Source organism: Suricata suricatta, chromosome 2, assembly GCF_006229205.1.
Source record: "Suricata suricatta isolate VVHF042 chromosome 2, meerkat_22Aug2017_6uvM2_HiC, whole genome shotgun sequence".
Taxonomy (NCBI): Eukaryota; Metazoa; Chordata; class Mammalia; order Carnivora; family Herpestidae; genus Suricata; species Suricata suricatta.
Window position 1 is genome coordinate 147,047,289 of NC_043701.1, and position 24,313 is coordinate 147,071,601.

Sequence of the window (24,313 nt, forward strand, 5' to 3'; positions counted from 1 at the left end):
TGGGGCCGGGCTCCCCGCGGGCGGGCGGACGGGCGGGGCGCGTCCGCGAGCCGAGGGGGCGCAGCCAAGCCGCGGGGCGGGTCGGACGGCTCCCGACGGATCCGCCCACCGCGCGGGGAGGGCCAGTCCAACGCGCCGCTGGCGGAGGAGACGGCGGCCGCGAATACACGGGGAGGCCCGCCGGTCCTGCCAAGGTCCCCGGGGAGAGCGCCCTGGGAGAGGGGGGAGGCCCGTCTAATGGGACCTGCTTCGCCTGATGTCTCCTGCCAGGAGGGTCCAGGAGGTGGTTTATGAGCTCAAGGTTCAATGGTGAAAGACAGGTATCTTAGAAGGAGCTTGCAGCCTGGGCGGTGTTCAGATCCTTAGGGGATGAGCCTGGCAGGCAGAGGGATGCCTGTTAGGGATGTTTCTGCTGCCTTAATACGGTGAGAGGAGTCAGAATGCACACAAAGTTCAGGGCCCGCGCTTAGTAGGATCTCAAAAACTGTTCACTGAGTAGTGAATCTGCTAGTTGTCATGTTTCTGTTTAATACTAACATAACAATAAAGAATGCATAGCGGGGCTTCGGGGATTTCAGCCTCAAGAGCCTAAAAATTGTCCAAGAAATGCGATCACACTAACAGCTATCATTTATTACGTCCTTACTATGTGTCTGGCATTAGGCTGGTGCTTTGCATTCAATATGTCACATAATTCTCAAATTCTCCAAGGCAGGTGCTATTGTCATGGGTTTGCAGATAAAGAAAACAAGGCACATAAATGTTAAGCAACTTGCCCAAAGTCATACAATACTGTCAGGATGGGAATCTGAATCCAGGGCTGAGTGTCTACAGCTGATGGTTTTCTGTGATGCCAGTCTCTCTAAATTCCCAAATTCCAACCAGTACCTGTGAGCAGTTTTTGGCTTGAGAGCCTTCAATGAACTTGTTGGATGGTGAGAACCAGCCTTTGTGCCCCACCCCCTCCAACCAAATGTGCCAGGTTAGGCATTTGTGCCTGGGGTTGGGGTTTTTTTGTTTTGTTTTTTGAGCCTGAGTCCTTGTTAACAGTTGAAGCTGAGGGGTTTGAATGATGACCTCTCTGCTTTGAACGGCCATGTTCCCTCCCTGATCCTCAGAGTGCCCCCATGTCTATTGAACCCCAAATGTCGCATTAATGTGGAATCAACTCTGGCACTTGGATGGGAAGAAGTTCTGGAGGCTAGGGGTCTACCAGGAGACCCTGCAGCAATCCGTACTGGAGAGGACAGGTCTGGCCTACAGAGAGGAGGGGAGGATGGGAGAGGTCAAGGATTCACCAGGATGTGGGAGGTCCAAAGGCCAGGTTGTAGGGAGAAAGCAGAGTCCATGGAGCCAAAGCTGTCTTACTCAGCAACAAGTCACTTTTTCTGGACCTCAGCCATCTCTCAGAAGAGATGAATAAGTATTTTGATATAATATTCAAGGCTTTTCATGGTATTGTCCATGCTCTCATCTGTGACCTATCTTCTGGTGATACTACACACAGCCACGTGCACATGCAGCCCCCGCGTGCCCCTGGGACTTTGCACCAGCAGCTCCTTCTCTCTGGAGTGTACTTTCCCACAGTTTGACCACACCAGCCTGAACATTCTGAGCAAGTCCCCCTGTAAAACTCTCCTGATTTTACCACCAGAAGAGCCATCAAACACTTACCCAGGCTCTTATCTGTGTCTCACAGACTACCCAGCATCCCTCCTACACTCCTAGCCCTAAGCTTCAGGCTGGACTCAGGCCATGAGCCCTATGAGGAATACTGGCTTGGGGGACAGATCCAAGAAACATCTCTGAATGACCGTATTGCCCTCCTTTTCCTTTCATACCAGGTAGAGGCCGGGTCAGGCTGGGACAGAGGCCACTGGGGAGGAGTGGGGAGGATACAGATCTGGAAAATCTCATGTTGACATCAGGGTCACAGGGTGAGGTCCCGTGGCCAGTGACAACGTCTTGAGCAATCATGAAGCCTTGTGAGTAATGCAGCCTGGACCATGTCTTCCAAGCTAGAGGCACGAAAATGCCCTGAAGATTTAGTTTGGGTCCACTCACATTTGTTTTGGTTAAGAAACAACCCGCGGGTGCTTTTCCTGTGCAGCTGTTTCCCCCACTGACATTAAGCTGCTGGACTCACCCGCTTGCTTTTCCTGGGATCAGTGCTGGAATCAGACAAAACCACAGAGGCTCTGGGCTCAAACCCAGAGGTAAAGCTGGGAACAGGGCAAGAGCTAGTCTGACTGTGTACCTGAGAATAATGGGGGACAGGAGTGGGGCAGGGGACAAAGTAGCTTCTCCTTTTCTCTGCCCTCAGACCACATTCCTAGGACTCTTCTGGATGAGGGGATCCAGCTAGAAGGGACATTAGTGTCCCCTCCTTCTTGCCGTTTACAAAGTCCCTGGGAGCCCTCCAGGTCCCTCTGAGGCCTCAAGGAGGGAAGTTGGGATGAGGACAAGAATGGGGCACGGAGATCTGCTGAACATGGTGACGTAAGCTTTTGTTTGAAGGAACAGAGCAGTCCCCTCACTTACAGGCAGGAGGCTGAGACCAAGGAGGAAAGATACAGGTCTCATGGAGAAGTAGAGACTGAGAGATGGCCCCTTGCCCACTGCCTTCCCCTGTCCGCAGTGGTCCTTGGTTTCCCTTCCCCAGTTTCCTGGCGTGCATCATTTCAGCATCTCCTAATGCTGCTGGGGGCCAGACTTGGCTAGGTGCTGAGGGTGAGTGGAGAGGGTTGGGAAGCAGAACTCTCCAAAGGCATCCGCTGGGATGCACAGCTCTCGGTCAGGTGGTCATCCAACCCAACATCATTGGCAAGAGCCAAGATGGCTTCACATCAGTGGTTCTCAACCTTGGCTGCATGTTGGGGGGCTTTGAAAACTAACATCTGGGTCCCATCCACCATTGGGCCCTTTAGAGTCTGGCATGTACACTGGTCGCTGGGAGTTGAAAAAGCTCCTCTAGTGATCCAACATATGATCAGGGTTGAGAACCACCGCTTGAGGAGATAACTGCATGTCTGTGAGCTTGGGGACACCAGAGGCAGTCTTTGCCTACTGTCATCCCAAGGGAGTCTTCCCAGAGAGGGATACATTTCACTAATCAACCTCCCAGTCAGAGAACGGAAAGGGGACTCTATCCCAAGTCTCACAGAGAGGCCACTCCGTTTCACACAGAGCCACAGGTACTGTTGTATAGCCTGTGCACTGTACAAAGGTGTCCAGTAGAGGGGGGAGTAGGGCTGGGTTTGGGCTCTGCTGGCAAAGCTCTGTGTTCTAGCACCGTCCGGGGGATCTACTGGCAGGAGGGTGAGCCTTTCTCTATTTTACACCAAGATGTCACACAGATAGCAGAACCCTGCTCCGCTGTTCCAGAAGCTGGAGGGAGAACAGGAGAAAACACCACAGTCGCAGAGTCTGGGGTACCTGCGCTGCGATCACCAGCACCAGCATCCCCTGACTTCCTGCTTCTAGTGCTCTCTTTCCCTGTTGCCAGCATGCTGATGCTCCAGCTCTCTGGCACGTCACTCCTGTCCTTCCCAGGGGGGCGCAGGAACAGCTGGCCGGTAGCAAAAGCCAATGAGAGCTGATAGCTAAGTTTTTAGGAATTTGGCAATTTTAACACAGACATCATTAGAAATTAAATTTTATAAACTTAATTTTTTGAATATTGAAATAAATTCTATTAAAATCAAAGGGAATACACATTCAACACACCTCACTTCCTAGTTATTTTACTATATTTCAGTATTATCTACATTCTTAAGGTTATTTGCACCTTTTGTATATGCATGGTGAAAATATTATTGTGAGGGTTGATTTTGTATCTCATATAAATATATTATATCTATATTTTTATGTTATATATAAATATAATATATTATATACATGATATATATAAATATTATATTTATATATAATCTACATATATATAATATATATATATCCCCTGTTGCTTCTGTTTCTACGAAGAACTCAATTCATCTATATATTGAGCTGCTACCTCAGTTCTCTTGGCAATTCCTTGTTCAGTGATTATTCTGGTAGTTTGAAATTGGTGGTGGTAGGAGTATTTACATCAAGAAAATCAGTAAACGCCATCAATCAGGACTTAACATTTTTTCCTTCCAGACAGCAGGTTGTTAGGCATTTGCCAGCACACCTCTGGCCATTCCCTCCCCTGCTGGCTCTGTGTTGCCCCACCCTGCTCCTTGGCCGTCCACTCCTTGCACTGGGCAGAGAATGCCAGCTCTCCACCAGATCCATTCTCCCCTCCATCATGGGCATGCCCAGATGCCCTCCATTTCCCACCACCTTGCGGTTCCATGTGACGGTGTCCTGGCCATTGTTTATGAGCAGATGTGATTTGCCAGATTTGTCCTGGCCCATGGGACTCTTCCCCCACAGCACTCCTCCAGGCTCAGCTCCTCCCTTTTCTGGCGCCATCTTGGAAGTCCATGCAGGAGAAGGGAGAAGCCCTGTGTTCTTTGAATGACTAGTGAGGCCAAGCACCCACCATCAACCTGGAAATATCTTGGATGGTTATGAGAGGGAGAGTCATTACCTAGTTGGTCCTCTTTGTTACTCCAGCTGAACTTCCCACCATATATACCCTCTGGCTGTCCTTCTTTGCCCACCACACTTGGAAATACCCTTTTGGACCCTGTTTCTGTGTCTCCTTGCTCAGAGCCCCATGGTTAGAGTTCAGCACCTTTACTATCTCCCTCATTACCCATCCCTGAGACCACAAGAACCTTCTAAAGGGTCTCTTGCCAGGGCTGATGGAGACCTTACCCATAATTTAAATATATAAAATTTAAATTACCCATAATTATTACCTATAATTAACCCATAATTTAAAAATTAACCCATAATTTAAATATTATAACCCATAATTTAAATATAAACTATAAACAAAACTTAACAGTATGCTGAATTTAAAGTATTCTTTCTAGATTTTTTAATTGCATGATTGTGTGGGATTCATCAAAAGTGAACTTTTCTGCCACTTTGGTGGCCCTGCCTTGCTGGTACTCTGAACGTATCCTTGGTTAGCCTGTGGACACTTGGGTGCTTCAAGATGCTCTGTCTCAGAGAGCAGGGCCTCTTGCCTGGCCCTCTGTCCCTGGCCTCAGTCCTGTTGCCTTAGGCCCAGTGTCTGTCTCTGTCCTTGGCCCCATGCCTCCTTCAGATGTTTAGCTTGGCTTTTAATTTCAGTCTTGTCCACACACTGCAGTGTATGACACACCCTTGCATACATAGCTCAGAACCTCAGAATGGGTCTAGAGCCCTGGACTTCTACTCTTCTGGGTCTTTGGTGCCCTAGGATTTGGCCAGAAAATCAGGACAAAGATGCAGAATCCAGGACTGGGCATTACAAAACCACCCAGACACATTAGGCCAGAAGAAGAGGATTGAGACCAGAACATGGAGGCTTGGCTTGGAAAGCCCCTCAGTTGTGACTTGCAGCCTTGGGCACAGTGTCTAGAGTCTTGTAGCTCTGGAGTTGGGGCAGAGGTAGCTGAGGGTACCGAGCCGGTTCAGGCACCACAGCCTTCTGTTCTACCTCCATTGTAGCACTTGTCACACATCGCCTTCAACTTTCTAACAGCTAATGTCCAGGGTGGGAGAGCCTGCTGTGTGGGATGGAGGAGTGAGCAGGGGTGCCAACTGGGTTCTCTAGGGCAGGTGCTGAGATGAGAGTTTTATTGGGAATTAATGCCTGTTCAGGAGCAGGGTGGGCAGGGAGTTTCAGAGCACCACGTAAACTGGACAGTCTCTGTGAGCACTCCGGGGAGCTCCAAAGTAGAGGGCCCAACAGAGGAGTCTGGTTTGGGTGCAGGTGGTCAGACCTGTGTACTGCTGCCTTCCACGTTCACTGGCTGAGGACCTTCTTAAAAAGAGCATGACCTTGGCCACCACTGCTTTTCATAGTCATTGGCTGGGGGTCACCCAAGAATAGCATGAAGTTGGCTTGAAACTGAGGCTGACCCTTAAAGAGCTAACAGCCAGTGGCTATCAGCTTCTCCCACTCCCTGCAGCCCTGTGGCTGGGCAGTGAGTCCTTTCTCGAAGGGGGCTCTGAACAGCTAAACTATGTCTACCACATGTGGTACTATGGAACTCAAAGCCTTCATTTTTAAGTCCCTATAAATGTTGGGTTCAGACAAATACTGCTCACTTAAGACTCTTTACTTAGCCAATTGTCTTCTGGACTCCCATTTAATGGGGCAGCTTTCAGATAGAGATTTTATTGAGCTGCAAAGTCTCATTGCAGGTTTCTTAGAAGGGGAAAATTCTATTAGAGAGTGTGTGGACCTAACAGTGGGACAGCTTTGCTATGAGTATGTAGGGTCCCCCAGGACACTTACAGGCAGGGCAGGAAGGACCCCTGCCCACCGGCCTGACACCTTGGGCCAGGCAGGATCCTCTGCTGAGCTCCTGCTTGTGGCAGAGGCTGAGAGGAAAGAGGGAAATGTGACCTCACTAGTGGGTTTCTGAGTCCTGGAAATATGATGTACTGAGGTTCCAAAGAGCTGTCACCCTTTTCCTGAAATGGAGGGGCGGGAAGCCAGTGACAGCGCAATGGCTTGCCCAAGCATCATTCTGCCCAAGCCCAGATGGCATAAACTGTCCTCATTTGGGCCCCTCGGGAAAGCAGGTCTGAAATGCTTTCCCCTCCCCAAAGCATCAGATTTTAGAAAATGGTGACTCACCACTTTGGTCAGTTTCACACTATTGGAAAACAAGTCCTCTCCCTTGTGAAAACACCTGCTTGTTGTGGAAAGGCAGGGCTTGGGACAGATGGAAAGAATGGAAATTTCCCAGATGCCTTCTCTTTCAACTCATACTTCTCCCCAAGGTGAGATCTCTCCCCTGCACAACCAGCCCTGCCCCTCTGCTCCTCTCCTCTGGGCAGCCCAATCCCTCCCCCTGGCACAGAACCTCCATCTGCTGTTCTAGACATTTCCCCTCCTTTTGAGTCTTGAATTCCTCTCTCCCTCACTGGCTCTTTTCTCCAAGCTGGCAAAACCACCCAAGACTCCCCTGCTCTCAAAACTACACCTTTTCTTCCTCTCCTTCATAATGATGGAATGGAACTTGTTTTGGGGCTGCGGAACATCTAGCCCTTTTCCATTGTGGGGGAGTCTCTGACCATCTCCCTCTTTGGAAGCTGTAAGGAACAGATCTGCTGTGAACCTGCAGGCAGTCAGATGTGGCCAGGTGACGGAGGCTCAGCCCATCAAATGCCCCTGCCTGGTTTTTTATCTAATCTTGAGTATCACAAAAAAGTCTGAGAGGTGGTTAGAATGGACTTCCCAGTACTGGTGACAGTGACAATGTCCTGCTGTGATGATGGTGCTGTCCAACATGGTGGAGGTACTGCAGGGGGGTCTTGCCCACACTGTCCCCCAAGAAGATAATCCTTGTGCTTTCTTGCTTTTAGGCCCTTTGGAGCTACCATCATTCTTGTCCATTTCACAAGCCTGCTTCTTCAGCTCTCAAAAGAGTTTGTAAATCTCCAATATATTTCTGATAAATTCCCTCTTCTGGCTGTAGCTGGTTTGGGTTGCCTTTCACTGACTCGAATCTCACAGAATTCTAGCTGATGCCCCTATCATGCCTTTCAGTCCATGTTTCCACCTTCCTCTCCTCTCTCACTTCCTAATCTTCCTGACTCAGCACAGATGGTGCATCTCCCCTGTGTCTGTTCTCTCACAGACAGTATTTCCTTCCTTATTTCTCCAATTATGCCACCAAGCTAATCATCGTGTGTCTCGGCCTGGAAACCACAGACTATCCTTCCAAACCATGGCTGCAGTCTTCTGCAGCCTGTTGTCATGTGTCCTGGGTGAGGATCTTGTGGGTTAATCTCAGATCACCCAGAAGGCACAGCTGGGTGGTCTTCCCATTCCAAGAGATACTTCTTTCCTTCTGACTTTTTTCATCCTTCTCTGTTTCAAAATCCAACTCCTATCTGGATGTACACCTCTGCCCTTTGTTAACTATCTGGTATACACACACTACCTTGCTTCAACCTGCAGTGGGGTGATATATTTAGCTTTCAGTGCTGGAAAAGAAAACCCTGTCAACCAAGAGTTCAGTATCTGATGAAATTATTCTTCCAAAATGAAGGAGCAATGAACACATTCCCAAATAAACAAAACTTGAGACAGCTAATTGTTAGTAGAACTGCCCTATGAGAAATGTTACAGGGAGTCCTTCAGGCTGAAACGAAAGGATACTAGATAGTAACTCAAATCCACATGAAGAAGTAAAGGATACCAGTAAACTATATAGGTAAATATTTAAGACAAGATTCATGTGTTTTTCTTTGTAATTTCTCTTTTTTTCTTATCTGATTTAAAAATTACTGCATAAAAAAACGATTAACTTATGTTGATGAGCACACAATGCATAAAGCACACAGTGTATTAAGACGTAACACACATAAGTACGTGTGTGGGAATAGAGATGTCTAGGAAAAGGTTTTGTATACTGTTGATATTAAGTTGGTAAATCAAACCAGATTGTCATAAATTAAGATATAACCCCCAAGGTAACCACTAACAAAATAACCCAAAAATACACAGTAAAATAAACAAGAGAATTAAAAGAGTATGTTAGAAAATATCTATTTAACACAAAAGAAGTCAGTACTAAAGATATGAGGATCAAAAACAATATGTGACATACAAAAAAGTGACAAAATGGAAAAAGTAAATCCTTCTTTATCAGTAATTACATTACATATTAATGGGTTAAGCTCTCCAATTAAACATCTGAAGTGGAAGAATGGATTAAAAAGTCACCAACCAGATGCTGTCTAAAGAGACTTACAGTAGCCCCTCTTATCCATGGGGTATATGCTTCAAGAACCCCAGTGGATGCCTGTAACCACATAGTCCTAAACCCTATATATACTAGATTTTCTCCTATACATACATACTTATGATAAAGTTTAAGTTATAAATTAGGCATAATAAGAGAATAACTACAACTAATAGTAAGTAGAACAATTGCAAATATATACTAGAATGAAAGTTATATGAATGTGGTCTCTCTCTCTCAAAATATCCTGTTATACTGTATTTACCTTTCTTCTTGTGATGATGTAAGATGATAAAATACTTTTGTAATGAGATGAAATGACACAGGCAATGTGACATAATGTTACTATTGTCCTTCTGATGACACATCAGAAGGAGGACCATCTGTTTCCAGACCATGGTTGACCACAGGTAACTGACTCTGGGGAAATTGAAATCATGGGTAAGGAGGGACTACTGTACTTTAGATTCAAAGACACAAGTAGGTTGAAAGTAAAAGGATTGAAAAAGATATGGTGCACAAACAATAACCAAAGGAGAGCTGGAGTAGAGTACTAAGTTCAGACAAAATACACCAGGCAAAAATTATTACAAAAGAAAACTGTCAAAATATGCTAATAAAAGAATCAATACATCAAGAAGATGTAACAATTATAAACATATATGCACCTAACAACAGAACACCAAAGTCCAGGAAGCAAAAATAAACTCATGGGAGAAATTACGCAATAAGAGTAATTGGAAACTAATATCCACTTGCAGTCGTGGATAGAACAGCAATAAGGAAACAGAGGGCTTGGACAACACTGCAAACCACCTAGACCTAACTGATATTTATAGAATACTTTGCCCAAGAAAAGCAGAACACACATTCTTCTCAAGTGCCTATGGAACACATTTCAGGACAGACCAAATGCTGGACCACATAACAAGTTTCAACATATTTAAAAGGATATCTGCTCTCACCACTTCTAGTCCACATTGTTCTGGAGGTTCTAGTCAAGGCAGTTAGGGAAGAAAAAGAAATAAAAGCAGCCAGATTAGGAAAGAAGAAGTGAAACTATTTCTGTTTGCAGATGACAATATCTTGCACATAGGAAATTTTAAGGAATTTACTAAAAAACTATTTGAATTAATAAATGAAATCAGCAAGGGTAATAAGATCAATATACAGAAACTAATTGTATTTTTACACATTTGCTATGAACAATCTGAAAATGATTCCATTCACAATGGCATCAGATAGAACAAAATATACAGGGATAAATTTAGTAAGACAAGTGCAACACTTACTGTCAGAGAACTAGAAAACACAGTCAGTTAAGCGTCCAACTTCTGCTCAGGTCATGATCTCATGGCTTGTGGGTCTGAGCCCCGTGTCGGGCTCTGTGCTGATGGCTCAGAGCCTGGAGCCTGCTTTGGATTCTGTGTCTCCCTCTCTCTGCCCTTCCCCCACTCACATTCTCTCTTCCTCTCTCTCAATAGTAAATAAACATTTTAAAAAATTAAAAATAAATAAATAAACTAGAAAACACTGTTGGAAGGAATTTAGCTGAAAAGATCTAAATAAATGGAAAAACATCCTATGCTCACTAGTTGTAAGATTTAACATTAAGACGGCAATACTCCCCAAAATAATCTACAGGTTTAATACAATCCCAGATGACTCTTTTGCAGAGATTGACCAGCTGATTCTAAAGTTTATATGGAATTTCAAGGTGCCCAGAATAGCCCAAACATGTAACCTGGGCATCTAGCCCCAGCACAGTGGTTATTTTGGCCAAAGCACAGGGAGATGCCTTGTCGTGGACGTTGGCTTCAACATGAAAGTTAGTCCTAAGTGTCTTGGTTGACAGGTAGAGTGGAGGGTTCCCTACTCTGTACCCTACCTACTTTGTTCTCTACCTCTGTGAGGGAAGTAACCCGCCTTCTCTCCACCCACAGCCTCTGGACTCATCCACCTTCCCACCCCAGAGGCCAGCTCACGCCACAGCATGGCTCCCAAGTGATGCATGGCAGCTCTGCTGTGAGTCCTGGAGGCTTAGAATTGAGCAGGAGGATTGGAATGATATAGGCAAGAGATGATTAAGGCTCCAAATGAGGTAAAAATGGAAATAATTGCTGTGACCATGTGAAAACAGCTCTCATGGGGGGAAGCCAAGAGGATGAAGGGCAAGAGAACTGAGTCTGACTCCTGGCTCCACCAGCCTTGATCTGAATTACTCTGAGCAAGTCCCTTAACTTTTCTGTGCCTGTTCCTTCATCCATCAAATGGAGATGATAATTTCTTTTCTCCCCACTGCAAATGGGCAATACAAGGTGGGAAGGCTGTGTATGTGGGAGCTCTTTGCAAACTGCCAAACACTATATAAGGACATGTTACACCAGAGTGTGTATAAGCATCCGACTCTGTGGCTCATGATGCACAAGAACCAGCTGTGTATGGACAACCCAATAAACTCTGTGAAGACTCTGCACTACTGGCTCATTCTTTCCCAAGATTCTGGCCCAGAGAGCTGTATTCTCATACCAGGAGGTAACAAATATTCCCGTAATATTACATACCCTCAGGGACAGCTGTGATGAAGTCTATGTTCTTACTGATGCAGGTAACACACTTATTTATACTGCCCATTAAAAGAGTTTGCTCACTAGCTTGTAGTTTACTTTGACCTCTCTGGCATGTGAGTCTTGTGTTTTGGTCAGTGATTTCAAGCCTTTCCAAATGTGGCTTCTCTGTTTACAGCTCTGAGTAACTGAGCAGGCAGTCTCTTGATGTAAATACAAGTGGGAGCTGAAGGGGGAGGTGATTTCAGAGGAAGTGAGATGGTGGGTACACTCGCCATGCTTGCTGCATACAGGGGGCCACCGCTACAGTTCAGCACGCACCAAATCCCAGTGCCAACGGCTTACAGCTCCCATGAGCCCTCTGCAGACCCAATGCTCTGGTGAGCTTCTATCATCTGATCAGCTTTTCTCTTTCTTGGTTTCTGTTTGCTGGGTTATGGGAGGTGGTGGGGTATCACGGACAGAACCCGGGCTTCAGGATCAAAATCTGGTCCCGCCATTCACTGGCTGAGCGAATTGAATAAGCCCTTTCATCTCTTGGTACCTCAGTCATTTGGCCGCAAAATGTGGGCAGCAATTGCCACCTCCCAGGATGGCGATGGAGATTAAATGAGATCAGGAGTTAAAGCAGGAAGCATATGCTTGGTGCATGTTTGACCCTCCACAGAATGTAGGTATGTGGCTTCCTTTATGGCAGTTACTAAACAGTAACTGGAAAAGCGGGGCTACTGCTTTTAGGAGCCTATAATCTAGTGGGAGGGGGAGGCAGACGTACGAAACTGCTAGCCCTCACACATGCTCACATGCATGAACACTCACATGCACACACACGCATATACTTATGCACATGCACGCACACCCTCCTACACATGCATACACTCATATGCATGCATGTATACTCACATACATACATGGGCGCACACATACATAAACTCATATACATGCATGCACACTCATGATACACATTCACACTCTTACCTATACACCCCACACCCCCCCACCCACACACACATTCTGTCTCAGGCACATGATCACACTCACGTTCAGGCACAGTCTCACGCTTCCTGCCCATATGTGCATGTGCATGTACAGACTAACATATTCTCACAGGTTCCCCCTAACACACATGTGTGCTCACCATCATGAAGTCACATGTTGTGACAGCCCTGGAAAACACTCTAGCCCTGGTGTCCAGGAGCCTGGCTCCTCTGCCACACCATCTGCTGCTGCCCAGTGTGGAGATCTGTGCTGATTTGGAAGAAAGATCCTCACCACTCATGGTGGCACATCTCCCTGCCGCTTCCTCATGCACGATGCTTATTCTCAGAATATACTGACTCTGGTCAATAACATATCAGCCCCCTTTCTAAGAGCAAAAGCCTCTGGTCCAGAGCTAGCTAGTTGCAAAATGTGCTTCTGTGGGCCCCATCAGGGATCACAAGCCTGAGGACCTAGCTTGGACACCTCTGGGGACTTCCTGTTCTGCTTGGTCCTCCCCCTATGAGCTCTGCCTTCCCCTCCTGCCTCCAACTAGCCTACCATGGACCATCTTGGCCCCTCTGTGCTCAGGGGCTTTACAAGTGCTTGCTGCTCTCTATCTCCCCCAACTGGTCACCCAGAGCTCTAGTCAGAAGAGCCTGGCGTCTGCCTCTGTGAAGCAATGTGAGGGAAGGCGGCGTGGTAGCAGTTTTTATATAGCTTTGTGAGCATGTCTTAGCTTTCCTACCAGGTTCTTCCAGAAACCGCAGCATCCCTTGCATACCTTTGTGTCTCCAGAGACCTTAATAACTATTTGCCGAATGAATGATTGGGCCATCTAAGGCAAATCTGCAATGGAGCCTTGGAGGCACTGGTTATGGAAAGAGGGTGTATCACTTCTGCCCCAAACACACTAAAGTGGACTGAACAACAGACAGCCCACCAGGTCCCTTGTTGTCCAGGTCAGGGGACACCTCTATCCCTTGAGAACTCTTTGGAGCAAAGAAGTGGCCCTGCTGCTAAAGAAATCTGGACGCATCACCAAGTTCCTGGTTCAGAGGAGCCCAGGTCCAATCTCCAGGGGGAGGGGGAGACCGGGTTGACACAGAAACTACCACAGCAAGAATGTTTTGGAAGCACACCCCGAAAAAAGGAACCTGGCTTGGAGGGGGGCTGTGACTCATTTGCTCCCACATTTCTTAAGAGGAAGTCAAATCAATCACAAAATACCACTTCCTGAAATGACTAGTGGTTGGAGTATATTCTCTGTGTGAAAGAAAATTCCCTGATTTGGGGAAGGCATGTGTATTTCCCAGTTGCTCCTCTTGGATCAGCCTCTGCAGTCACACTTGACTTCCAGTGCCAGGTTGGCCACCGGTGAGGGGGTTGGTCCTGGACAGAGGAGTTCATCTTTCCATGCCTTTGTTTCCTCTTCTTCAAACTGGGGACATGAATACCAGCCAGCCAGGGCTGTTGAGAGGACTAAATAAGAACATTTATGTGCATCTCTTTGGACAGCTCAGGAAAATACCAATGTTAAGTAGCTGGTCTCTGAACTTTGGGCCCTATCCCAATGTTCTGAGTCCCATGCAGTCGAGATCTTTTCCCTCTACAGATGACCTTTCTCTTGTGGAAAACCAGGAACTGGATTGGATAACATCAATGGCATCTTCCAGATCTGAGAGAAAGGTAGCCATTTTGAGCCAGCTCCAAGAAAGAGAAGTTCTCATGTCTCTAAGACAGAAGATGTTGAACAGTTTGGCCAAGGTGAAAGGATTCTACCACATTCTAACCCTAATGGGAGGCCTGGCTCCTAATAACAATGTTGCTTCCTGGGATGCCTGGGTGGCTCAGTTGGTTAAGTGTCTGACTCTTGATTTCAGCTCAGGTCATGATCTCATGGTTCAAGAGATTGAGCCCTGCATCGGGCTCTGCACTGACAGTGGAGAACCTGCTTGGGATTCTCTCTCTCCCTCTCTCTCTGTCCTTCCCCTGCTTGTGTGCTCTCTCTCTCTCTCTCTCTCTCTCTATCTCGCTTTCTCAAAACAAACTAACAAACAAACATTAAAAACTTAAAAAAAACAAGCATTGCTTCCCTGAAAATAAGGTTGATTCTCAGGTAACCACACCTGAGCCCTCGTGTTGAGAGAAGAGTAGGAGAAATGTCCATACAAAGCACATGATGTCTTGTGACCATTATGCTCTTCTGGTAGCTGGTCACTGGAGGTCTTTTAGAAGGAGTCAGTCAAGGGAGGCCTTGCGGGTCATGGTGATTACTTAGACTTTAGGTCCCACGAGACCTGAGTTCAAATTCATCCCCATGCTAATGGGTAGCTCTGGGAACTCGGGCCAGTGGCTTGTGTTCTCTGAGCCTCAGCTCCCTCGTATGTAAAACAGGGACAACAGGGCTGTGGGAAAGTTAGATGACACAGAGGAAGTCCTGTAAACGAGCTCCTTTCCCATGACTTATACCTTCACAGCAGGGATGCATATGTTATGATCAAATCACATTTATGAGCACACACTGTGGAGCACGGGTTGTCTTCATGAGCATCAGTAGAGCTGAGGGCTGGGGCCTGGCCTAACGGAGGTCTTGCAGGGAGTCAGGGTGGGGTTGAGATCTAAATCCAGGTCCATCTGTCTCTGGGACTTACATCCTAATCATAACTCAACACTGCCCCCAGGGCATGTTGCAATGCATGAAATGGCTTCAGAAACACACACTTGACATTTGCAATATGCTCAAGTTAAGGGCCGTTCCTTCCAGTGCTGTTATTTTGCATTTCCACTGTGAAGTGCTTTCTTAACTTCTCTTTGGCTTAAAGATGGCTGATTCTAGCAAGAATTAGACCAGATGTTGCTTACATTGCCCTTTCTTGCAAAGGAGGGGACTCTCCTTGTACACACACTCACCCAGGAAGGCTTTGCTGGGCCTTCCTTCTGGCCCAGGTCAGACAGGGGAGAGAAGCTCTCATTGTGTCTCAGCTTCAAGGCTCCCAGGAGGTGGTCTCTGCTCTACACCTAACCACACTCAGCCACCCGGGGTCCTAGCAAAGGAGAGGATTTATATATGCACAGTATGTCACCTGAAACAGAAAGTGATTCCCCAAATGCTTGGCTTACCCCTAGGAAGTCTAGCCTCAGGAGAGACTAGGAAAGTGAGCATCCGATACTTAGAAGTAGCCCTGTCTCTCCAGTGGTAGATTGACTGCAAAAATCTCCCCAATTCCTCAGCCCTCTCTATATCCATGAGAGACATGCAGCCCCATCAACCCAGATTTTGCCCTAGTGGACAACCAGCAGCCATCACAAAAGTGAGCAAGATCATCCTTAACCATGAACTCACCAGTCCCTGAGCACAGATGATTTTAAGAGCCCAGGAGAGCTTGACTCATCAGCAAGAATAATTGCTTATTCTTTGAAGCTACTGAGTTTTATGGTTTGTTACACTGAAACAGCTAACCCCTCTCACCCCCAAATTGCACCTAGTTCTAACTCAGACTTGTCCAGCTAGGTCTGCTTGATTCTGAACTTCTTATGTCTTGATTCCAGCCCAGGAGTTCTGACCGGGTGTTGGTGAGAAACAGGCTGGGTTTGAATCCAGATGCCGCCCCTCCCCCCAAAGTCTTAGCTTCTCAGATCTTCCTTGGGATGAATGATACCCAGCCCTCAGGGCTATCATGAAGACTTGTGAAGAAATAGATGCAGCTTAACACAAGTGCATTTTCAATAAATGGTAGCTGCTGGGGAGTGTTCAAAGTAGATCTCAGTCACCAATGGCTTGATTTGATCAATCATGCCTATGTTATAAAATCTCCATGAAGTCCCCTGGAATGACAGAGCTCACAGAGCTTCTGGCTTGGAGGTGCTGGGATGGTGGCATGCTTGGAGAGGACATGGAAGCCCCTGGTGTCCTCCCCCCGCCCCCCATACCTTGCTTATGCATCTCTTCCCATTGGGCTGTCCCTGAATTGTACCCTTTACAATAAACCAGTAACAGTAAGCCAAGTGTTTTCGTGAGTTCTGTGAGCCATTTGAGTAATTACCAAAACTGAGAAGGGGGTCACATGAATCTCTGAATTCATGGTCAAGTTGGACAGAAGTGCCTGGAACACCCATTTGCAACTAGTGTCTGAAGTGGGGGGAGTTTTGTGGGACTGAGTCCTTAGCCTGCGGGGGCTGCACTAATTCTGGACAGCTAGTGTCAGAATTGAATTGAATTGAATTGTTTGATACCCAGTTAGTGTCAGAGAATCAGAGAGGGTAAGACAGATATCCAAGGCTGTTTTCCTCCCTCTAGATGTGAACCCTCAAAGCCAGGGCCTGTCACATTCTATTCTGGGACAGGGTTTGGGAGACAGCAAAGTACCAACACAGTGCAGGGGCTCTGGTCTGTTCTAGGGCAGGGCAATGGGGAGCAGTTCATGCCTGTGTCCATGGCATTTTTCTCCTCTGTCCAAATTTCAATTTTGAATATCAATCTCTGCCAATATCCTAAGGGACTTACGAGATCCCAAATCTATAATTTTGCACATACACTGTAAAAACCCCTTGGTGGGGTGGACATTTGGGCCCTGCTGACAGTGTACAAGGCTGAAGAGGTACAGGAAGCTTCATGCAGGGCATGCTCTACCATCTGGACCTGGGCTGGCTCAGCCTGGGAGAAGGACATGTCTGTCATTTGCAGAAAGATACTGTCTAGCCTCAGGGCCCTGGCCCTATACTGTGTGTTGTCTGGGGAATCAACCCCAAGACAAAGGCTTGAACACAGTACTCTGAGATTCAAAGAAAGGGGCAATGGCCAGAGGTGGCAGCGGGAGACCGACAGCAGGCCCACTTCTGCTTGCAGTGGGCATGTGAATCTGGCCTGAGCTCTCTGTTCAGGATGGCCCTGAATGACTCATACATGCGTATATACATGTCCCAGCCACGCACACATGCAGTCTCAGAGCCAGCCCCACAGCAAGGCAACACGTCCTCCCGGTACCGTTTGCTGAGCATGGACACTGTACCAAGCCCTGATACTATGGTTCACACAGATCACCCTCCAAAGATGCTTTAATTCCTGCTTTAAGAGGAAAGGAAGGCCCAGAGGAAGTAAATGATGTGTGCAAGGCCACCAGCTAGCCAGGGGCTAAGCTGCTGTCTCAACCCCAGCCTGCTGAGGTATATAACACCAGGGGGCTCCGTCCATTTCTGTGGTCAAGGACTATGGCCAGATGGCACCTGTGTGATACAGCTGACTGCTTATTCTGTTGGCTCCACCCTCCACCCCTGGGGCCCCAAACCACATAGGCCCAGAAATCTGCTTTCAAGACATCTGATTCCTCATGGTGACCCCTGTCCACAAACTGGAAGGATAAAGACTTCTGGAAGTCATTGAGTCATGGACTCAGTAATATCAGTTAAAGCATATTCATAACCAACAAGAATTCATCACAACATGCTCCTCATTCTCCATGCAGCCCCCTGGAATTACTTTCTTTGGTACAGGTAGGACGTGGGGACAATTGTCACATGTCCCACAGGGGAGGGACAGAACTGGTGTTCCCAATCCATCAACCCAGGGAGTCTGAGTGGAGAGAGGAATGCCACCTTCCAGAGGCAGCTGTGGCCCAGTGACAGGACTCAGGGAGTAGCACAGGGCATAGCCCTGACCCAGCACATCAGCCCCTGGGGGATGTGTCTTGGACATACATTACTTTGTAGAGAGAAGTGCATTCACAGCCTAGTTTGTAGCAGTGGGAATCTAGAGATGACCTGTAGCGGGCTCCACTATGCAACCCGGATGCTCCAAGGACTGACAGGCAGCCCTCAGCCTCTGCCGCTGCTAGAGATTTCCCACCTAAGGTACCTCCCTTAGCAGGCTGGTCAGTGTGGGTATAAAGGCCTGGCCTTCTCGCCCCAGGTGAGCACAGTCCTGAGGGTCCACCCCAGCGTCAGCTGAGTGCGTGGTTGACTGACACCCTGTCGTACCTATGTCACAATCCAGCCTCTCCCTCAGCTCAGTCCTGCTTGCTGACTCCCCACAGGTATTAGTCCAGTGAACTTCCTTCATGCTGATCCCCACCTCAGAGCCACTGGACATAACTCATGGGACAGTCATAAAGTCCTTAATATGCTCATCGTAGTTATTTTACACCCCCACCTTGCTTTTTACTTATTTATTTTAATGTTTATTTATTTCTGAGAGAGACACAGAGTGCGAGCGGGGGAGGGGCACAGAGAGAGAGGGAAACACAGAATTCGAAACAGGCTCCAGGCTCTGAGCTGTCAGCATAGAGCCTGACGCAGGGCTTGAACCCACGGATGTTGAGATCATGACCTGACACGAAGTTTGATGCTTAACCAATTGAATCACCCAGGTGCCCAAAATTCCCCACCTTATAATCTCTGCCGTGGCTGAACCTGAGTCTGATAATTGGCTAGAGTTGCCTGGGGTTGGGTATTTACTTCCTCTAGGTCAGTCAGGCTCTGATAACACATCACATTGGGCTCTGACTAACTGGCTTCTCTTGAGGTCAGGCCTTGTGAAGAACTGAGCACTCTCCTGGGGCACCTGGGTGGGCTCAGTGGGTTGAGTTTTGACTCTTTGTTCTGGCTCAGGTTATGATCTCACAGTTTGTGAGTTTGAGCCCCAGACTGGATCCTGCACTGATGGCGTGGAGCCTGCTTGGGGTTCTCTCTCTCTCTCTCTCTCTCTCTCTGTTCTTTCCCCACTTGTGCTCTCCCTTTCAAAAACAATAAATGAACTTAAAAGAAAAAAAGAACAGAACACTCAGGTGTATTTAAAAAATGGTTCCTTTTCTTCTCCTCCTGCTGATATTTACTGTAGGAACCTGGTCAAATCCTTGGTGGTAAATCTCAAGATATTGTGGGACTTTCCTATGATTGGGTCCCCCCTGGAGTTCTTAACACTCAGTTATCCACACCGAGCCTCCGGCAGTTTGTCAGTTACATGGCAGGTTTTGCCACGCTTGCCCTGGTTCCCACAGAGACTTCCACGCGCGAATCTCTGCTGTAGTAACGGTGACTCCCTGTGCGTGCCTATCTGTCTCCAGTCTTGGAGGTAGTGGTTTGCCCCGCGTCCTCCCTTCTCATACAAATCCTAGAAGAGTTGTTGATTTTTCAATCTGTTGAGCTGGTACCTGGTCTTAGGACAGAGTGGTGACTTCCAAGCTCCTTACATGTGCAATCCTCTAATACTTAGTTTCTCTCTTCAGGCTATGTTTTTTTTTTCTTGCGTTTTTAGCATGTTTTCTAATTTTTGGTTGGAAGCTATATATAATATATTGGGCAATAGAAACGGAAGTAAATAGATCTTAGTCTGAGGTTTTATGTTCCCTTGGCTGGGCGCTGTGCTGTGATTAACGTTTATCATATCTGTAGGTGCCAGAGGCCACCGTTTTTCTAGCTTCCTTAATTTATTTTTCTTCTCTACTGTCTTTGGGTTTCCCTAAGAACTCCTTCCTAAATAGATCCTGTGTCTTACAGCTCTTCTACTTGTGATGCACGGTTATACCCGAGCCCTCCTGATGTGTTGGGAAGGTGTGAGGAGGAGAAGCACTTTATAATCTTGTCTAATTATCAGTCTTTTTGTGGGCCTGGGTCTCTGGGCTATGACCCTCAGAACTATTAAGTAGGCCTCCCCCACTCTCCCCCTCCCCCTAGGTGAGAGAGAAGTCTAGAGGAAGCTGCAGTTGGTGAACTGCCTCTCCACCAGGTCGCTATGGCTCTGGTAAGTTGTTTTACTTGGAGGGCAGGACTTTCTTATGGGGAAACTTCTGGTCATATTTCCAAGTGGTTACTTTTCCCTTTCCCTGTCCAAAACACACAGGAAGTTTTCTTGATTCTTCATCTTGAGGATCTGGTGGAGTTCCTGGAGGTAAAACTCAGGAAAGTGTGCCCTTCTCCCCCACCCTGCTAATTCTGGGCTTCCAGGAGATTCTCACTCTCAAGCGAATCCACTCAGCCTCCAGCAGTTAGTCAAATTTAGCATTTCAGTGTTCATACCAGATTATGCTTCTAGTGGCTTCTGCTTCAGGTAGACTGATCTTGGCTGTTATTTTCTGAATTCCTAGGGTCTTTAGATTTGAGGTGGTAGTTTGCCCTGTGACCTCAATTTTCTGATGGGTCTAAGAAAAGTCATTGATTTTAAGTTCATTTCTATCCTTCCTTGTTGTATGGGTGGGAGTGACAATTTCTAAGCTTTTTCCATGTCAAACTTCACAGCTGCTGCAGAGTGACTATTCTTTTTCAAACAACTCCTACTGCACCTCCTACCTTCCTGTCCCTGGAAGATCCTGATTCACCTCCCAGAGGCCCATGGTCCACATGGAAGACTTCAAAGAGCACCTTCCTTTAGATCCTTCCATTAGATTATAACAAGTGATGAATGAGCTCTGGGAAGTAGGCATTTTTATCAGTTTTGGTGCCAGCTGTATCCCCAGTGCCTAGAACAGTGCTGGCACAACAATGGCGTGCTGAGTGACCAAATGAACTACCAATCTTTCATTAGAGAACCCTTGAGAGAACGGTCCCAGCTGGCTTTCATCAGCAGACGACAGTCTCACTTTCTGTGGGACCCTCAGTTGGCTGGTATTGGGTTTGCATTCCCTGAATACTGGAGAAATGAGACAGGGCGCCAGGCTCAAAGTACACAGTCCTGGTGCTCCTACACAGAGTCCCCATCAGGCACAAACTGATCATTCTGCTTTCTTTTCAAAAAATTACAAAAGGCAACAGCTCAGAGCCAGAGATTAACAATAGAATCCAGTGGTTTGTCTGGGCAGGAATTCTTAGTCTTTCAGGGATTACCCTGTGCCCTTCCTTGAAATCTGTTGGTTGTCTTTTTTTTTTTAATTAGATGTTTAATTCTTATAAAGGTTCTGTGATATGGCCTATAATGGTCTCCCTTTTATAGTGAGGAACCCAAATGGAGAAATTATATAACTTGAATAAGCCCACAGAGTAAGTGGTGGACCTAGGATCTACTCCATGCCTGGCTTTCTCTAAAGACTCTTCTTATCTGTTCTGAACTGGGAAAATGATGTCAGCAGCAAGGTGGGAGGAGGGTTGATAAGTTGTACTGGTAAGTTAGCAGGCACTGGATTATGACATGGGGCTAAGAGGAGAGAGAGCAGAGACCTGGGTAGAGAAGGGAAGACCGTTTGCCCATTTGCCCAGAACACTGGCTGGTTTCAGGATGTCCTGATTCTTAGATGGCATTTAGGGCAGCTATCTGAAAGTCAAAGCCATGGGCAACCCATGTTCATCTTCACCTTCCTCCCAGGTCACCAGGATGCTGCTTTCTCTTCCCCTTATTTCTAGGTTCTATCTGGCAGGTAATACTACCAGCCATCCGACATGTTGAGAGAAGCCAGTTTGTACCACTAACCCAGTACAGAGAGCCAGATGAGCACGTTCCAGATTCAGACAGGGGATTTGATGGCTGTGGCCAAGGTGTGGTCAATGTCCCTATAGGCAGAGGTGCAGCCAGGAATGAGCACAAGAGATGGTTCAGCTCAGGTCTGAGTCCCGCCTCTGCCATTCGCTGGCTGTGGGCCTTTGGAAGTCAAGGAACTTCTTGACTCTTAGCTTCCTTAACTGGCCAACGGGGGGGGGGGGGGGGGGGGGGGCTGCTCTGCCTCCACAAAGCTGGGCAGCATTGAAGGAGGCTGGAGGGGAGGAGGAGCTGCAGAGTGCAGAAAGGCTGTGAGCCATCTCTGCGGTTTGCTATTTTGCAATCATTTCCAGGGTCAATTCGCTTCTCCCAGATGTGCTGAAAAAGAAATCATCTTAAGAAAATGGCTCCCTAAGGAAAGCCTCTGACTCAGCCCCTACTTGGTTCTGTCGCCGGGGGTGGGTAAGCGTGGGCTTCCGCTTGGCTCCCCAGTGGGCAGTGAGTCTAGCAGAGCTTCTGTCTAGACATTTGCCAGTGGTTCTGCCCAGCATCTCCCCAGCCTCCTTGTTCCTGGGGGCACAGGTACCTCAGGGCTGCCAGCTTGCAGCCCAGGACACAAAGAAGGCCCTTTCTGGATGTTATGGGCTAAATTGTATCCACCCTCCCTGCTCCAAATTCATATGTTGAATTCCTAACCCCTAGCACCTCAGAATGTGACTGTATTTGGACACAGGGTCTTTAAAGAGGTGTTTAAGTTAAAATGAAGTCCTTAGGTTGGGTCTTAATCCAACATAACTGGTTAGAAAAATGAGGCCACAGATACACGTGAGGCAAGAGCATGTGAAGCCACAGGGAGATGGCCATGTGCAAGCTAAGGAGAGAGGCCTCAGAGGGAGCTAAGCTCGCCAACACCTTGATCTATTACTTCTAGCCTATAGAATTAGGAGAAAATAAGTTTCTGTCATTGTAGCCTCTCACCTTTGGTATTTTGTTCTGGCAGCTAGAGCAAACTCACAACCTGCATTTCCTCCTCCCCGTGAGTGAGTGTGAGGGGTGGGCAACGAGAGACAGGTGCAGGCATGGTCTGGTTGCCCAATCAAGGCCAGAGGCAGTTGTACCAATTTTACGTCTAGACACACTCGGGAGAGTCTCAGAATACGTGAGGCAAACACTGACGGCAGACAATCGAGTAACGAGACTTGGAGATTTCCATGTCCCAGCCTCAATAACTGAGAGAACAAGACAGGACATCAGCAATGATATAGAAGGCTAGGATGATATGAGCAGCCAATGTGACCTAATGGCCCTGTATAGGACACCCGTAATAATGGGTGCAGGATATATATTATTTTCATGTAATATGGAACTTTCTTTATGATAGGCCATATGCTAGGCCATAAAATAATAAATCAACTGGTAGGTGGGTAAACATAATGTACATCCATATAATCAAAGTATCGTTCAGTTAAGAAGAAACAATCCATGTTCTAAGAAGAACATGAACGAATCTCAAAAACCTTATGCTAAGTGAAGGAATCCTCATGCAAAAGGCTACATAATATACAATTCCATTTCCATAAAGTATCTCAAAAAGGCAAATTTATAAAGACCAAAGGCAGAGCAATGGTTTCCTTGGGCTGGGGCGGGAGTAAGGATTACTTGTACATGTGCACAAGGGAGCTTTTCTGGGTGATAGAGATGTCCCAGAATTCAGTTATGGAATGGTTGTACAATTCTACAAACATACTAAAAATCATTGACTTGTATACTTTGAATGGGTGAATTTTATCCTACGTAACCTACCCCTCAGTAATGCTGTTAAATACACAAGCATATGAGATAATAACAAATGATGTGAAGAAAAATAAAGCAGGGAAGGAGAGGAATGTCGGGGTGCATTACAAATCGTGCAGTCATTACTGCCAGTAGCCAAATACTGCCCGTCCGCCCTTCTCGGCACGTGGTAGTACTCTACTTCCTGGACTCCTCATGGGTCCTGGACAACGAGTTGACAATAAGTGCAACATGCAGGACTTCCAGACCAAGGATTTTATTGCTGGCCTGAGACTTTTCTAGAGCTCAGTTGCTCTCTTTACCCCGCGGCCTGGCCACCTACCCCACGTGAGATAATTATTTTATCAGCCTGGATCTCTGAGTCACTGTGATAGCCAGGTGACCCATGACTCAGTTAATGAATATCCTATCCTATTGGGACACAGGCAGCTGGTCAGTTAAAGCCTTGAAAGGAGATGACACTTGGGTGAAAGTCTGAAGGAGGTCAGCGTGTGAGTCACGTGGATGTTGAATGGAACGGTACTTCAGAGAGAAGGTAGAGCACATGCAAACATCTGGCACATCCGAGTAGCAAGGACGCCAGAAATGCTGGTGCTCAGCAATAGGGAACATGGGAGATGATGTGACGGGTAGCGGTGAGTCAGATGGAGTGCGGACACGGGAATCCACCAGCATCTGTTGAGCGAGTGACACTCCCCATCAGATTTAGGCTCTAAGAGCCTCATTCCAGC

The 24,313-nt window shown here is 47.1% G+C and overlaps 1 protein-coding gene across 6 annotated transcripts in view; it reads right to left on the reverse strand.

Moving 5' to 3' along the window:
• ARHGAP22 (Rho GTPase activating protein 22) overlaps positions 1–24,313 on the reverse strand; it is a 168,064-nt gene that overhangs the window by 136,974 nt on the left and 6,777 nt on the right. Inside the window, exon 2 of one of the 6 annotated variants that reach the window (XM_029932094.1) lies at positions 9,806–9,834. The exons of the other annotated variants lie outside the window; for them this stretch is intronic. Coding sequence (XP_029787954.1) covers positions 9,806–9,821 — 16 coding nt within the window. The 5' untranslated portion in view covers positions 9,822–9,834. The remainder of the gene's footprint in view (positions 1–9,805; positions 9,835–24,313) is intronic. 6 annotated transcript variants of the gene reach the window in all.